Source organism: Chrysoperla carnea, chromosome 4, assembly GCF_905475395.1.
Source record: "Chrysoperla carnea chromosome 4, inChrCarn1.1, whole genome shotgun sequence".
NCBI classification, from domain to species: Eukaryota; Metazoa; Arthropoda; class Insecta; order Neuroptera; family Chrysopidae; genus Chrysoperla; species Chrysoperla carnea.
Window position 1 is genome coordinate 65,736,561 of NC_058340.1, and position 17,381 is coordinate 65,753,941.

Consider the following 17,381-nt stretch of genomic DNA (forward strand, 5'->3'; position numbering starts at 1 on the left):
GTTATCATCCAAATTCAATAATTATTATTAGTCTTTACAAAAAAAAAGTTGAACCATACCAATGTTATGAATCACATGTAAAGCAAGAAGTACCTCTATGTGATATTTATAGTGAAATAGACCAGTCGATAAGGGAATTGATAATTGGAAATCACACCAGAAATCGTTTCTGTTGGATATATTTAAAATCTTATTAATATGGAAATTCTGAATAATTAAGGCTACTGGAAGTTCACATAATATTGTATTTTTCAAAACTTTTCACTGCTTATATAGTGGCCAAATAAGATTTGAGTAAAGCGAATTTACTTGGTAGCAAGTAAAAATGTGTAATATTCTAAAAAATCCATGAATTCTAATTTTCTCTCGTAAATAAGTTCCTTAGTCAATGTGGAGCCTTTTCTCTCATTGGACATATGTATGGCAGAGCGGCCATTTTCGTGATAGAGTAGAAGGGGGGAAATGAAATGAGTAAAAATTGAAATATGTTTCTACTCCTTGCCAAATTTGTTTCCTAATGACCAAACAAATGTTACGTAATGCTAGCAGACATAGAAAATGCTCCAAATCTACTTAGGAGCTTATTTACTACGCAACAGAAAGTTAGGATTCATGTATTTTTCAACATGCCATACTTATTTTTCTTGAATTAAATATTGAGATCATTGACTCAAAAAATATTTACTTGTTATATCATCAACAACCTGCCGCGGCACTTCCCCCAATTGACTGGTCTAGAATTGAAACTTGAATACTCAAATATTTTTTTATCACACGGTGAAGTTGGTTAAGAAAAATAACGTTCTTTTTTAGCGCGGTATTGGTAATATAATGATGACAACACTACTAGACATGTTGTTTTGGGTGGTCTGTTTTTTTATTTGGCTGTTTTAAAAAAACACAAATACAAAAAACACAACAGTGATTTGTAAAACACTTTTTCTCTTATGTTTTACATACAATAAAAATTAGTAATAAAAATTTTTATAACCATTTTGGCGTTTTTAAAATAAAAATAGTTTTTGTAGTGTCATTAATTCTCTCCTTTTTTCTACTTTATATCTTAATTTAATGGGTAATTTAAATTAGGTTACATTTTTTATACAAAAATATTTCTTAATTTATATTTCTGAATGTTTCTTTTGTCTCGTGATAGAGCAACAACCCCCTTTTAACAATAACTTTTGCGATTCAACTTATGAAGCCCAAATTAAGGTTGATGGGGTAGCAGACTTTATTTAAATTTAAATAGAATTTAACAAGGATAGTAATCGAATTTATATAATTATTTTATTACTCACAATTATAAATAATCGTCTTTTGACTCTGTCCGTCTTAGCAGAAGAAAATTATCGTGAATCTTTCAACTAATAACAAAATTTATCGTCAGACTATAATTAAAAAGTTTGAACGTTTCTACGAGAATCTGTAAAAGATTGATCGACATTGTCGAAAATATATGCGTTCATTCTACATTTTTGGTTGGGTTTTGAAGGGAAAAAAACTGCCGAAAATCGCTAGGAATTATTTTGCCCAGCTTAAAACTCATTTTCTTGAGTAAATCGATATCTAAAAAAATCATTTCTTTAACATGACGGATGGACGCCAATTTTAGTACCATTTTTGTGCTTCTTGGGTTCAATTGATCAAAAAAAATGAAATTTTTTTATCGAAATGCAAGATTAGATATCTTAATGATCTTTTGAAAGGACTCTTTCTAACATAAAATTGTAAGATATCGAAAATAAAAATATCCATTTTTGAAGTTTTTGTGATGAAACATTTTGCAAAATGAAGCGGATCCAAAAAAACAAATTTATGATTAAAATTTGATACAGTGAATGTATATATTTCATTTTCAAAGGTTTAAAAAACCCCCTAAATGATGACGTATAAGACATATATTGCGCAATTTCTAATAAATGTCTATTCTGAATATAAAAATTAATGGTGTTTCTCTTTTTTTTGTTACAGTTTGACACATCACTCAAAGACATTTACAAATTCTTACAAGTATTCGCTGTTGCATTGGAACAACTCATCTACGATATGAAAGTGGAAAATGAACCATTTTCACAATACTTCGAAGAAGCATTCGGCTTTGTAAACGCCGCCCTTTGTGAATATCAATTCGTAATGTTGGAACGTGGTGTTACACCACATCCAGATGTAACACGTGAAATCATGAGCGATGATCTACGCAAAATTGCATCATCTACTGAACGTAATTTACGTGATTGGGTTATCTTTCGTGATTACATGAATACACTTGAATATGCTGTCGAAGTACTCAATCATTTAAAAAGTAAATCACTTGAAGCTAATTGAAGTGATTGAAGTTGTGAAGTTAAAAAGTGTGTCATATCTCATTGTTGTACTTTTTATGTTATGGAAAGGGAGTGTATTGTGTGACTCCTTGGACAGTCTCGTTATATAGTGCCGTTAAAGATTATCCTGCCTAATTCGTGTCTCAATTTTTTAAAAAGCTTTATTTGTTTTTATTAATCGTACCGTTATCCCATTTATCCCTAATTCCCATATCATCAATTTTTTAATTTAAAAAAAAAAAAACTTTTATTTATATACTTAAAGTAAAAATTTTATACACAAAGATATTAATCCTTCATTTTTTTCTCATCCATAAAAACAATTCCTTCCCCAACCCATTGTCTCCTTCAAAATATTTATATATTTAAAAATATTATTATTAATTGTTAGCATATTTTAAAGAAATGAAAAAAAAAAAAAAACTGAGAAAGCACAAGAAGAAAAGCTAAAACGGAAACAGATTTAATCATTTTTTTAATAATTTGTGTATTTAATTTATTTAAACAAAAAAATAAGGTAAAAAAATGCAAAAAAAAATATATATATTTGTAAATATTCCTACATATTAATTATACAATCTTCTGTAAAAAAAAAACTTTTATTGTTCTAGAAAAAAACGTACAACTACTCCCCCCGTCATGATTTAAGCTAGAATAACACCCCCACCCCCCTAAATTATTTATTTATTTTAAAATTTTTTTAAAAACTATGTTCAGTATTTCCTTGAATAATTTTATTTGTAAACTATTTACTTTTTAATAATAATTTATTTAAAAAAAAAAAAAGAAAAAAAGTCTCTCCCTATCAAATTTTGTTTGAAATTGTAAATTTCTTCAGCGCATGATCTAAATAACTTTATTTTCATTATGAAAAAGGGAGGGAAGTTTAATTTTTTGCTTGCCTGTGATATTACACTATATATAATATTAATATATATATATATATATATGTATGTATTTAATTTTTATTGTTAAAATAAAAAACAAAAAATATTCAGTTTTTTTTTGGAAAGGGTGAAACCATGTTCCTTAAATTTTTGTTTTTTTTTTTTTTTTTGAAATAATACAATGAGAGCCATTACAGTATTAAAAATTTTTTTTGTTTTTTGGAAAAAAACTAGAAATTTTTAAAATAATAGAAGCTTTTAAAATGATGTCATATATATAGATGGAACACAGTTGTAAAAATAAGTGGTTATATTTTTTATTAGTGAAACATGAAAATTAAAATAAAAAAAATTTAAAAAAAGAAACGAAAAACAAAAAAATATTAATGTTTGTGTGCTATTGTCGTCTCCTGTTATATCATTGTCTTTGTTTATTTTAAAAAAATATTGTATTTATTTAAAAAAAATATTATTATACAAGACTTGGGTTTTAGTTTAAACCAAAGATCTAAATTAATATAAAAAATAATAATTGTTTTTATTAATTCATTCCTTAAAACTATAACTCCTTCCTATTTTATCATTTAAATATCATCCAGGATACATGAATATATTCCTTGAAAAAATGGTAAGTATTAAGGTAAGTATCATAGATAATAAATATTTATATTATACTATAGATATAGCATCTCTATCATTACCAAGGAAACTTGCAGATTTAGTTCTCACTCGACTCACGAGGTAGCGCTTCAATCAATTGACCGCCTTATAATTTATTGTCTATGGTAAGTATAATCATTAATTGTTATTTAAAGTTTATCCGACTGTAAATCAAGTAGTGTCTTTAGTCTGTAGCTCCCCGAGTCAAAGTGCAGACTATTGCATTGCTCTTTTAGTAAGGATTGCTATTTAAAAAAAACCTCCAGGAGTATATCACCATTCCACGGAACTAATCATCAACATATTCAAAGTGATTTAATTTTATTTTTCGGTAATAATATTTTTTAAGTCTTTAAAATGGGAAAAGTTATCTTATTTAACTTTACGCGGTTTCATAACGTGAAATTAAATTTATTATTTTAATTTCCAAAATTGAAGGCATAATTTTTTATACCAAAGGTACAGAATAGCAGTTTTTATTGCAATACTACTTCGCAAAATTGTGAGAAATATGTGGAATTATTAGGAGAACCATAAAATCCTTAATAGATAGTTTCATGCTTTTTTTAACACTAGAAACATATATTGCTTCTTGTACTTTTAAACTAAATTTTCGTATAGCGTTTGTCTTTTGACCAATATATTTTTGGTCAATTTTGAGCCATAACATAAAATTAATATTATTACTTAATTAATCATTTAATTTTGAAATTTCAATTGAAAATTTTTCGAAGCAATTCAACATAATGCTTCTTAAAAATAGAGCAAAATGATTGTTTCTACGTTTTAATTTTAAATTCATGTTAATTTACACCTAATAATATTATTAAGTGATGAAAAAGTTATTAAAATTGACAATGAATAAAATAAAAACAAGTGAAAACAAATAATCGACTGAGTTAATTGATGAAATATCCTGTATAGAAAGTGTTGAATGTCAGCGCTAGTGTTTTTAATATGTTAGATTAGTTTAAAAATCCAAGACATTTTGATCGACATTTGTTTTAGTTTTCGATAATTTTCGAAACTTTTTTGTTTTGTTTTTGGAGAATCTTTCACAAGACCCTACTAGTTGAAGCTTCTGGGAAATTTTTAACTCTCTATCTTTTATAATTTTGGAGAACAAGGAAATCAAAATTTTGGCCAAAGACCTAATTCACTTATGTTGCTCAATTTACGTACTCAAACTAACTTTTTACGTGTTGAGTGCAGTATAAAATATATGTATTTCTTCTTGATTTCTCTTCTCGTTTTTTAGTTATCTTGATCACGGACGGACAGACGGACAAACGGAAATGAACTACTTTGGTGATTTTATTAACAACTCTATATCAAAATTTTTCAATATTTTTAGGCGTTTCAAATTTGGGACTAAAATTACTATACCTTGATATTTTTTTATTATATTATATAAATTATATATATTAATTATATAATTTAATAAGTATACTTTTATAATAATATTAATATTTAGTAGCTAATGAAATATATGAGTTGTAATATCCGGTGGTCATATTCATTTTTTTAACGCTACATACAGTTAGTTTATTTTAATGGTTTGTCAATACTTAGGTACTTACTTATTTTAAAACAATTGGATTATTAGAGAATATAATATTTATTAGTTTTTTTTACACTTCCTTGTACAATGACAAAGGAAGTACTATACAAAAATTAGAATGTAAAGCACCTGCAGAATTAATGGCCCTCCTAAACTAACAATCTAATTAGAATTAGGGAGACAAAATATAGTTTCTTATATATGTTGAATATACAATCACTCTGATTAGTCTTCAGAGATAATAAAGAATTCAGAAAAACTCTTAATAACTTCCTGGAAAATTTTTATTTTCCTTCAGAGAAGCGTTCAATATGATAAAAGTAAAACCTACAGTAATTAATTTTACGAAAATGTGAAATGTTTTAAATTTTATTGATTAATTCTGAAAAAGTCAGAAAAAGTCAGTCGTGCTCTTACTTTATTTAGCTAACTTAATTTTCATAAATTTTCTGATTAATTCTGAAAAACTCTTCGAGGAAAACTTTTCCGCAAGAGTCTCAATCTATTACTATTTTCTATCATTAAATGATTGATTAATAATTTATTTGATATTTTCAGACTTTTTCTGACTTTTTCAGAGATAGTTTTACTTCACATTTTCTTTTTCTGTATTTCAAACAAAGTATTCTGAGTTTCAAAACAGATTTATTTCTACAAGGGCATGCTGGAAACAACGAAAGTCTACCAAACTTTCTCTCTACGCCTCTTTTTTTTTTAAAGTGATGCGTTTTCAAATGAACATGGTAAAATCATATTTAAGCTATAAGTCTGGAAAACGTAGCAGAAAAATTTGTCGGATTGGTCCGAATTTTCGAGATAGAAACCGGCATACTAATTTTAGCGTGCTTAAGTACAAATTTGAATGAATTTACGGACAATAAACTACGTAACATTTAGCTGCCACCTCCATTTTGAACAAATCCGCTTTTTCTTAGTTGGTGAGTGTACAAGGAAATCATATGGCGTTCACGTCAAATTTTTATTAAATAGTAAGTTATTGATGATGAGTCATTCACTTTTGTTAAATCAATTTGTTTAGTGTTGTTTGAAATGATATTGATTGATAAACAGGGTTAAACAATATCTACGGAAAATGAGGATATCAATAAATTCCATAAATAAGTTTTTTATCGTTTTTTATCACTTTCAGGACGTTTTATTTCGACGTTATCACCAAAGTATGGGTAGGTAAAACCCACTTCTACATTTGTAACTCCTTACCAACGTTTTTTTCGATCTACCAGACCGGAACATTTTGTGTTGCGAAAATTGGGGCTATACAAAACTAAAATAAATCCAACTATTTCAAGTGCTCAAAACTTCCCAATTATTTTCGGAATTTTTTCAGTTAGAAAATCAAGGGTAATTTTACAACAAATTCAAATTTTTTATATGAATTTAACTTTATTTTATAAAAGTGAGTAAAACAAAGGTCTACTTCAGAGTCTCGATAAAGTTTTCAATACTAAATACGTAATCTGCTTGTAAATGTATTTTTATATTGGTGGGTTGGAAAAGTCCCTCTAGTAGCAAAACGGGGAAATTTATCTGGTAGTGACACGATATCTTCTATCGATGTCTATACAAAGGACACAAATATACAAATAACTTTTCCTCGAAAGCTAAGTCTAATAAAATAATAATGAATGAGACATCATTAGTATTTTATCCGCCCACGACCTATGATAGTAAATGCTAATAATAGAAATACCTGTTATACAAAACTCGAGAACCTCTTTCTAAAGCAAAAATTGTTACATGATCGAATGTTTTGAAATATTCGACTTAATATGGCAAGCATAATCGTGAAGTGGATGAATTAAAATAATTTAGCTTAAATGTCCAGGAATTAGAATGAAACCTCTTTTTTAACAAGTTTTTGCAATGTTTATATGTATGTATGTGTGATAGTTATAATATTTCTTTTGCACTCCCGTGATATGGATATCAAATGAATGAGTTTGCTGAGGAGAATATGAATAACATATGTAAATCAAACAAATATGATTTTGAGGATCATGACCTATTTAGTTGTTCCGGGTATGGAACCCTAAACGCGAACTTGAAACATAGGTAAGAACACTCTTCCTAAAATTACCTTTCAAACGAATAAAAAAAAAATCCAAATCGATTCATTCGTTTAGGCACTACGACGCCACAGACAGGCAGATTGACACACACACATAGCGGTCAAACTTATAACACCCCTTTTTTTCTACATTAATAAAATAAGAAAATAAAACATTGATTAAAAAAACCGCCTTCAATGAGAGAAATATATATAAATAGAATTATTTCTATTTCTAAATATCGATTACTATTTATTAAATAGTAAATAGGTAAAAAAATTTATTTTGACTAATAACATTTTGTTTTATCAATGGGTTAGTAGGGTAGTTTCAAAAAATATTAGTATCGGAGTCGTGTTAGAAAGACTGGTCAAAAGTATTTTTCGACAGACATAAGATTTCTACTAAAATACGCACCCTATATTCTAGTCATTTAGAAACCATAGATAACACTTTGATAGCGGTTTCAGAAGATGTACACATCTATCTCCATGGTGTAAATAAGCAAACGAAACTGGAACTGAAAGATCAGCATACGAAAAATGTCTTGGGAACTACCTTAGATGATATGGTACAATACTCTTTTTTATTTCATTTATATATTAAAACAAATATAAAACAAACTAACAAAATATTTAAAAAAAACTAAACGATAATGGCTGTGACAACCACACAAAAGAAAAAACAAACGTTAAGAAGCATTAATATATCAAAAAAACAACACAAAACAAGTTATTTTTTGGGAGCATATATTATTATTATTATTATTAATTTCCTAATAGAGCATTATTGAACACATTTCGAAAATCGAAATAAAAAAGTATGGTATTTGAGGTGTCTACTGTGTTTAAAAACCATTGTTTTAAACCATTATGCCTGTGGGTCTGTAATTTCATTTTTTGCACGCAATTCATGACTAGTGTGTAACGGAAACTTTGAACATGATTTTGATCGCTTTCAAGACGTCGGATTAACTCGAAATTGGGAATGATTATCCAGGACCGATGACAATACAATAATTTTATAAGTTTATTTGATTATCCTGATCAAAATTTTCAGGATTAACGATTTCCAAATCTTAAAATATATCCATTTATTTGCGCTCCCACCATATTTATAATGAATTTTTAATAAATAAATAATAGTCTAAAAAACTAAAAAACACAAAATAAATAATAGTTAAAAAAAAAAAAAAAAAAAAAATATCTAAGTAAATGTCTAAAAACTTTTACAATTTTCTAATAACATTCTGATTCAGTAAATTATTGTGATATTTGATAAGTTCAATTATAACTTGTGTAATAAATAATTCTGTTTTACTAGCACTAGTGAATTTACCAACAATAGGGTATTTCACTATTTTTGAAAAAAGTACTTCAAAATGTTGACTTTACTAATAAAAAGTCAACAAAAATTTATTTCGGAAAAATACACACGCTTTCTTGCCAAAAACTTAAATTAAATTTTAAACCTTTTTTAAACTGTCAAAAACGCGGGCATCCAATTTGATGACGTAATATGGGTATCACTATACGAAATAACACAAATAAGCTTGACAAATATATTCATAGACATCTGATTATAATAAATATAAATACTTATTATCTATGTATACATTATACCCAGCTTTCTACACTGAACTAACTGATGGTCTAGGACTCATACCGCTATGACATCACAGCAGGGCTTACCCGCGTTTTAGGTCACGTGATATACAGTTTAAAAATTAGGATTTTTAATTTAAATATTTTAGAAGAAAAATGTGCTTTTATGACTCGAAATCAGAATATATAAGCATATTTTTACATAAATTTTTTTGTCTTAAAAGTTAGTTAAAGTCCAAAAAATGTTATCTAAGCTATCGAAACTGTTTTTTGAATTGTTTTAATTTGAATATTATATAATATTATATTATAGGAATCATTTTTTCTGTCCCTAAAATCGACTGGACGTGTTTTTGGTACATCGAAAAATTTACTGGAAGTGTCTATTTACTGAATCAGAATGTTACTGATCTAATCTCTAGTGGCCATACTTACCACCGCTTGTTATTATTATTATTATTGTTATACACTAATCATCATAATAAGAGAGAAATACCTACACTATACCAAAACATAAAAATATATTTAAAAAAAAAAAAACTAATACAAACCGTAGAGGTATATAATATGATGACAGTTTCATAGAAAATGTCGCTGGGTTCGTGAGAACCGAACATCACATTCGCAGAATATATAAGAGGTAAAAAAAAAGTATATACATATTATACAAATGATTCTTGTATTTATATATGCGTTTGTGTGTATTTAATTTATAGAGGGTGTCCTCATAATCATCGTATTCAGATAATTTAGAGGTATAAGAAAAATTATATCAAACAAGTGAAATTTACAAAATTTAAAAAAACCCTCACAAATGCGATTTATTCCTTGTAAACCGATTTTTGGAAACTTAGCTATAGAATGTTCTCAATCAAGTAGGTTCGACCGTTTAGGGGCTACGATGCCACTGAGAAACAAACAAACAGTGGCGGATTAAGTATTTTGCCGCCCTTTTTAAAAGATGAAATTTTATTTTTTTGAATCCGTTTATATTATTTAGATATAATATTTATTTCATAAAAATACAATTGTTGAACAATACAAATAAATATTAACAACATAAACAACAGTCAGTTTTCTTAAAATATAATGTATAACTTAATTTTTAAATATCTTCTTTCTTGCTTTCGTCTGAGCAAAATCATCAACTATGTCGTTGTAATCAATTTCATAGTTGAGCTTCAATTGACAGTAAAGCGTTTTTACTCTTTTCAAGGTGGAAAAAGATCTTTCTCCTGAACAGTTCGTAGCCGGAATACTCAAAAAATACGTAGAGCAATGTCTACATTTGGATAAACATCTTGAAGATTTTGAGAATGCAAAAAATTGTATATTCCATGCGCGGAACGAATATCTTTCGTGTCCATTACAGAATCTTTGAGTTGACAGTGCAAATGAATACATTCATTCGCGAAAGTCTCTTCCAAGTCATCAGGATACTTAGTAACTAATTCATCTGCGCAAATTTTTAATTCATTGGTATCTATTTCATATAAATTGTCAAAAAAATTAAATTTTTCGTAGAGATTATGATAAGCACTTTTACGTCCTGTCAATTGTACACTTAAAGTATCTAAAATTGGATAGTAAACGTTGGTTCGAAAATTTTCTTCTTCAGATAAAGCAGTTCTTTCATTTTCCCGTGACTCGTCAGCCTGAAGTTTTCGGGTTTTTTTACGACGGCTGTCATAGTGGTAATAATTTTGAACTCCAGATAGTTCTTTGGCTTTTTTTCATAGTCAGAAAATTGTTTATCTCTCATATCTTGTAGAAATAATGCCAAAGAACTATATATTTTTATCACAGATGATAAATCAGCTTGAGAATCCTGAAGCTTCTTACTCGCAGCATTTAATCGATCCAAAATTGCATTCCAAACAATGACTAGAATAGCTATTTCTAGATGTTGTAATTTTTTCCATTCTATTTCATAGAAATTTATTTGTAAATTTATATAAAAAAAATTCGAATAGATCCTTAAAATGTATTGTCGTTACATTATATCAGATTTAAAATTTTGACATTCTGAAAAATTTTCCGCCCCCCAAATTGTGCCGCCCTAGGCCCGGGCCTCACGGGCCTAGGCGGTAATCCATCACTGCAAACAAACGTACAGATAAACACTTTGAACTTATAACACTCCTTCTTAAATCAATATCAAATATGGTCATATTTCAATGAATATTTCAATGAATGTTTCAATTTTATTGAATTCTTAAGAAAAGCCATTTCATGAGTGAGCTACCATATTTTTGATATTTGTGGAATCAGTGAACTTTTAAACGCTCTTAAAGTTAGTCACTGCATATTTCTTTAAAACCTACGCCCTTTGTATTCAACAATCTTAATATATAATTAAAGAGAAATGAAAAAAGTACACAAATATCGGGTTTCGAACCCGGGTCTATTAAATTCACGCCAAGCTCCATATCCAACTGGACCATATGTGCTCTAGGCATATTGTACAATTATTTCAATTCAACGAATATTTATAGTATTTAATTGTAAGCAAAAATAAAAAAATTAAAATTATGTGGGAATGAATTGAAACCTAGTGCGTAGGATGATTTTGAGCCAAAAAAATTCCAAAATTAAGTACACGATTCAGTGATTAAGTTTTTAGATTTTGTCTAAAATCTCGCAAGATAGATTTTGAAAGTATCTCGACAAAAATCTAAATAATCATCAAATAAGTTTCTCAGAGTTATCACCAAAATTTGGTTACATACAAAATTTTAATTTCCTGACGAATTACCGACGTAGACAGGTTAAAATGAGACACCCGGAATACCTATCATAATATAAACATACATGTATTTGTATATAGAGGTAGAATATGTTTAAACACACTAACATGTTAGCACTCTTGATGACTTTATGTTTGGTTTAAGAGTGTTGATGAAGATACCCACCTTAGAAACAAACCATCAACATGAGAAATTATGGTTTAGTCAAAGTACGAAATTTCAGATTGTTTTCCGATTAAATGACTGTTTTCTTCTGATATAACGACTGAAACAATTATGACTCGTGTATGATTTTAGTTGATACCTCTAAAATTATTCGGCCAATCATCAAAGGAATTAGGTTTTTGTAATTTTAAAATTACTTGTATCCAATTCCTAGGACATCGGCAATTTTATTATTTTTTTATCATTAAAAGTTGGCTGAAAAAATGATGAATCATAATCTTGTAGTTTATAATAAGACCATAAAAATATATTGTTGTCGATGATATAAAAACAAATTTTTAATTTAATTATGAGTTCATCGAAGATCCATTATATGATGAGACGACTATAGTTAGAGTATAGTTGATTGAAGAGCGATATCGATATTATCAAATTTATAAGCATCACTTGCACATGATATATTAAATATTTTTGTAGTTGCGTGGTATCGCTAAGCCAAAAATAACTCATTACTTGACTACAAAGCATGTATTTGGTTTATATGTATGTGCCGTGCAATAAACCAAAACTTTTTTACAATACTGTAGGTTTACAATCACCTTAAATTACTTGTACATACGTCAAAAAGACACATAAAGAAACACACGAAATGGTTGACTTTGATGGTAGCTACTAAAATAATGTTGTCATCTACAAAACCATTATAAATGCCTTTCTTATCTTGAAACAAACCACATATATCTATATACAACATTATTATAATAAAGGTTCGCTCACGTCACAATCACAAGCCTCAATAATAATTATTCATTTATTAATTAGCTGTCTGTTTGTTTGTCCTTCCAAAAATGAAATTTTGTATTTTTTTTTGTTTAATTTTTCTTTCCTATTTCCATTGCCTGAAGATTATAAAGTTTCGTTTTACATTTCAATGATTAAGTTCTCGATAGAAGAATTTTACTACTCTAATTTAGGTTTTTTAGATTCAAGTACTGAAATAGAAATGTGTTTTCGAGAAACAAAACATAAGGATGCAAAAGACTGGGCAATAATTGTTGATAAAAATAAAGAACTCAAACTGATTTTGATCTTCATTTAGAAAATACCTTGCATTACTCAAAGCATTTTTTTGAAATATTATTATTTTGAAAATTTCGTTGGAAGAGCTTACTAAACGATAGAAATTTCATAAAAACTTTTGCTATTTAAAAAATAAATTTCTTGGATATTAAAAAGCTTTTATATTGTAATGGCACGGTCATCTATTCTCTTATTACACTTTCATTCAACAAAGCTAAACATAATTTGGATTGAATTAGTTTTGTAATAATGTTAGCAAACACTTATCAAGTTCAGAATATCCTGATAAACGTGCACGTTTTAGTTTTCCTTGCCCTTCAGAATATTGTGATTGAATTTTATCTTTATTCTGAATTATTCGGCAAAGAGAGAGCTTTTGGCACATTAAATTTGGCACAGCCTTCATAGCATGGCTTCCCACTTTCATAAACAGTATTGATAACGATTTAAGCATTCGTTTTGGAATTTTTAAAATGAACATCTGTATAATAATAAAGCAAAACTAAAACTGAAGGTCATTGAGGCTCAAAATTAGTTAAGTGCAGAATTTCCGAATAGAATAAGTAAGTAAACAAACAAAACGATGTTATCTCAGTTCTCAGTTACAGAGGTTAATGCATATAACATTCACTAACTGTCTCAGTTATAGAGGTAACAATGACGATAAAATCGAACGAATCCCAGATAAAGAGGTTTGCTTCCTCCCACTAACAGAGGTATTTCAGTGCCAAGGTATCGGGACCTCAGCATGAGTTCCAGTTGTGGTGGTTTCTCACTTATCCAGGTCCCATTTAACCAAATTCCACTGTATAACTTCATCTATTTCTGAAGAAAGGTTGAAAGAAAACAAGGTGCGAATGGTATGTATTTCGAATTATGAACTTAGCTACAGAAATGTTAGTTAGACTTTAGAATATACTGAAGGTACAAAATTAACTTCGACGTTAAACTTAACACAGACAATGTAAAGTTATAAACTAAACTTTCCTTACTTGTTTGCAGTTTAAAAAAATTAATGATTTAAAAATAAAAATTAATACTTTTTTTGTCTTGAGTGTGTGTGTGTTTTTTTTTTCAAAACATCATCTTCTTTTTCTTTCATAAGTTCGTTCATTTTGTTTCGTTGTGCTAATATTGACGTTTCTTTATCACCTTAAACAAAACAGAATTATTAAATACATAATAAATATATAAATAAATACTATAAATATTAAAAATAAATACTTATTATTTATAGTGTTTTTAATACTTAATACTTAAATAACAGGTACAATATTATATTAGTATACTTGTATAATAAATATACAAACGTATGAAATTTACTGTTTAATAAAATATTAATACTGTGGACTTTTTCAATACTTCTTGGATAGAATCAATACTTATCATATAGCACAACAGTGCGTTAGCGTAGATAAGTAAAATGGAAAATTGAAAGGGTAATGTATGATGATGAATGTTGATGTATATGTGAAATGTCAATGTTTTTGTTGTGACTATATATACAGGACATAAAATAGCCCTTTTTCACACCCTTATATCTCAGAAACTACTTGAGCTATAATGTTGCGCTTTTCAACTTAAGTAGATATATACCCTGGGACGCCGTAAATCAAAGCTCACGTTCACGGCTCTCATCGTTTCCGAGCAATAACGCGTCAAAAAACGGCCACGCCCCGAAATTTTGTCACTGACTGATATAAATTCACAGCAAAACTGAGAAATGGTATAAAGATGCGGTTTTCATTAAAATAAATTAGAGAAAAATCATACCCCAGAAAAAATACCAAATATCAAAATTTTTAACGGGAAATGGGAAATTTCGCTAATTTAAGGTGCATTTTTTCCCTATTTAAAAATACATGGGAAAATATGAACCAATCACAAGGCTAGTTTTTTTTCCTATACAATTTGTATGGTAAAACTTAAATACGCTTAAAAATTTGTTATTTATATAATTTTAATTAAATATTGATTAAATTTGAATAAATATTATATAAATATTCAAAAATTAATTGTGTATTTCAATATTTCCAACTTAAAATATTATAAAAATTAAATAAAATATATCTTATTACTAAGACCCTATGAAATTCAAAGTACCATGTAGAAAACATATTAAAATTATTATGTTACATTAATTAGGAAAATTTTAATTTGCTTTTATAGCGAAAACTGTAAGAGATAGAACAAAAGTTTAAATGCAAAAAATGTTCCTTGCATAAAATTAAACAATTCTGTATGAAAAATTTTGTTGTAAAGGTAATTGTTTTCCCGTGAAAAGCAAATAAAGTAAAAAATTAAATTGCAATTTTCGAAAAAACGGTAAGAGATAGAACAAAAGTTTAAATGTAAAAAATGTTCCTTACATAAAAATAAACAACTTTTGTTTGAAACATTTTTTCGAAAAAACAATCATTTTCCCTCGAGAAAGTAAATAACCACTCCTGTTTTTTTCGTTAATGCAAAATCCAACTATTTTTGTCCTTAAATAAAAAAAATGTATAAATATAATTTCACAAGAAGTTTTAAACCATTTTGCTTATTTGTCTTGTAGTGTTTACTACTAATTGTTGCAATGACAACGAATTTTATTTTCTTAAAAACAATGGTATTGTTATGTTCAACAATAAATAATCTTGCAACCCAATTTTGAAGCCGACACCCTCAATCGATTACGTTGAAATTTTGTAAGCACGCTGACTTTGAATTTTTATGGTTGACTTGATCGAATTTTCTCGTTGCTTCCGCCATATTTTGTTAAATGGGGGGGGGGGGGGGAATCTTATTACTCAATTTTAAAGCAGATATCTTCAACCGATTGAGTTGAAATTTTGTATACACGTTTAGATTTGATAACAAAACATGGTAAGGTTAGTGGCGTTATTATTTTTCCATCACTTCCACTATAATTGATTTATCTATAAATGATTCAGCTATACCGATTCTAAGGGACTTCTAAATTATAGAAAGATGCGATTTTGGACATTCGACAGAGACTTGCTTGAATTGAGGGTCAACCCATGCGCAGTACTATTACATGTAATCCTCGTGTGCGCACTAGCAATTTTTAAGGCCTACATGTGCGCAGTAACAAAATATAAATTTAGCGTATGCGCAGTTGCAAGATTCAGGATAAATTCATTCGCACAACTATAATTATTGATTAATCTGTGGGCACTTCCCGGATATAATACCCAAATATGCGCACTAACAAAATATAAAGTCCCTGTATGCGCAGTTGTAATATTCAGGATCATCCCATGCGCAGTACTATTACATCTAATCCACATGTGCGCACTAGCAATATATAAGGCCTACATATGCGCAGTAGCAAAATATTAGCTAAGCTAATGCGCAGTTCTAAGATTCAGGTAAAATGCATGCGCAGAACTATAATTTGAGATTAATTTATGCGCATTTTCAATATTTAAGGACCAAATATGCCCATTTACAAAATATAGGGTTCCCGTTTGCGCAGTTGTAATATTTAGAATCAACCCATGCGCATTACTATTTCATGTAATCCACATGCGTGTACTAGCCATATTTGAGGCCTACATGTGCGCAGTAACAAAATATAAATTTAGCGTATGCGCAGTTGCAAGATTCAGGATAAATGCATGCGCACAACTATAATTATTGATTAATCTGTGCGTACTTCCCGGATATAATACCCAAATATGCGCACTAACAAAATATAAAGTCCCTGTATACGCAGTTGTAATATTCAGGATCAACCCATGCGCAGTACTATTACATCTAATCCACATGTGCGCACTAGCAATATATAAGGCCTACATATGCGCAGTAGCAAAATATTAGCTAAGCTAATGCGCAGTTCTAAGATTCAGGTAAAATGCATGCGCAGAACTATAATTTGAGATTAATTTATGCGCATTTTCAATATTTAAGGACCAAATATGCCCATTTACAAAATATATGGTCCCTGTTTGCGCAGTTGTAATATTTAGAATCAACCCATGCGCAGTAACATTTCATGTAATCCACATGCGTGCACTAGCAATATATTAGGCCTACATACGCGCAGTAACAAAATATAAATTCAGCGTATGCGTAGTTGTAAGATTTAGGATAAATGCATGGGCCGAACTATAATTTGTGATTAATCTGTATGTACTTCCAATATATAAGACCCAAATATGCACACTTACAAAATTTAAGGTCAATGTGTGCGCAGTTGTTATATTCCAGATTATCCCATGAGCAGAACAATTATATGGGATCAAAGTGTGCGCAATACCAATATATAAGACCCAA

General features: G+C 28.5%; 1 protein-coding gene across 6 annotated transcripts in view; it reads left to right on the forward strand.

Annotated features, from left to right (window-relative positions):
* The window catches only part of LOC123298325, a 130,136-nt gene extending 127,468 nt beyond the window's left edge, over positions 1-2,668 (forward strand). For all 6 annotated transcript variants that reach the window (XM_044880296.1, XM_044880297.1, XM_044880298.1 and 3 more), the window contains one exon: positions 1,975-2,668. In XM_044880296.1, the coding sequence (XP_044736231.1) occupies positions 1,975-2,328 (354 nt within the window). In that variant the 3' untranslated portion in view covers positions 2,329-2,668. The remainder of the gene's footprint in view (positions 1-1,974) is intronic.
* Positions 2,669-17,381: the final 14,713 nt, after the last annotated feature.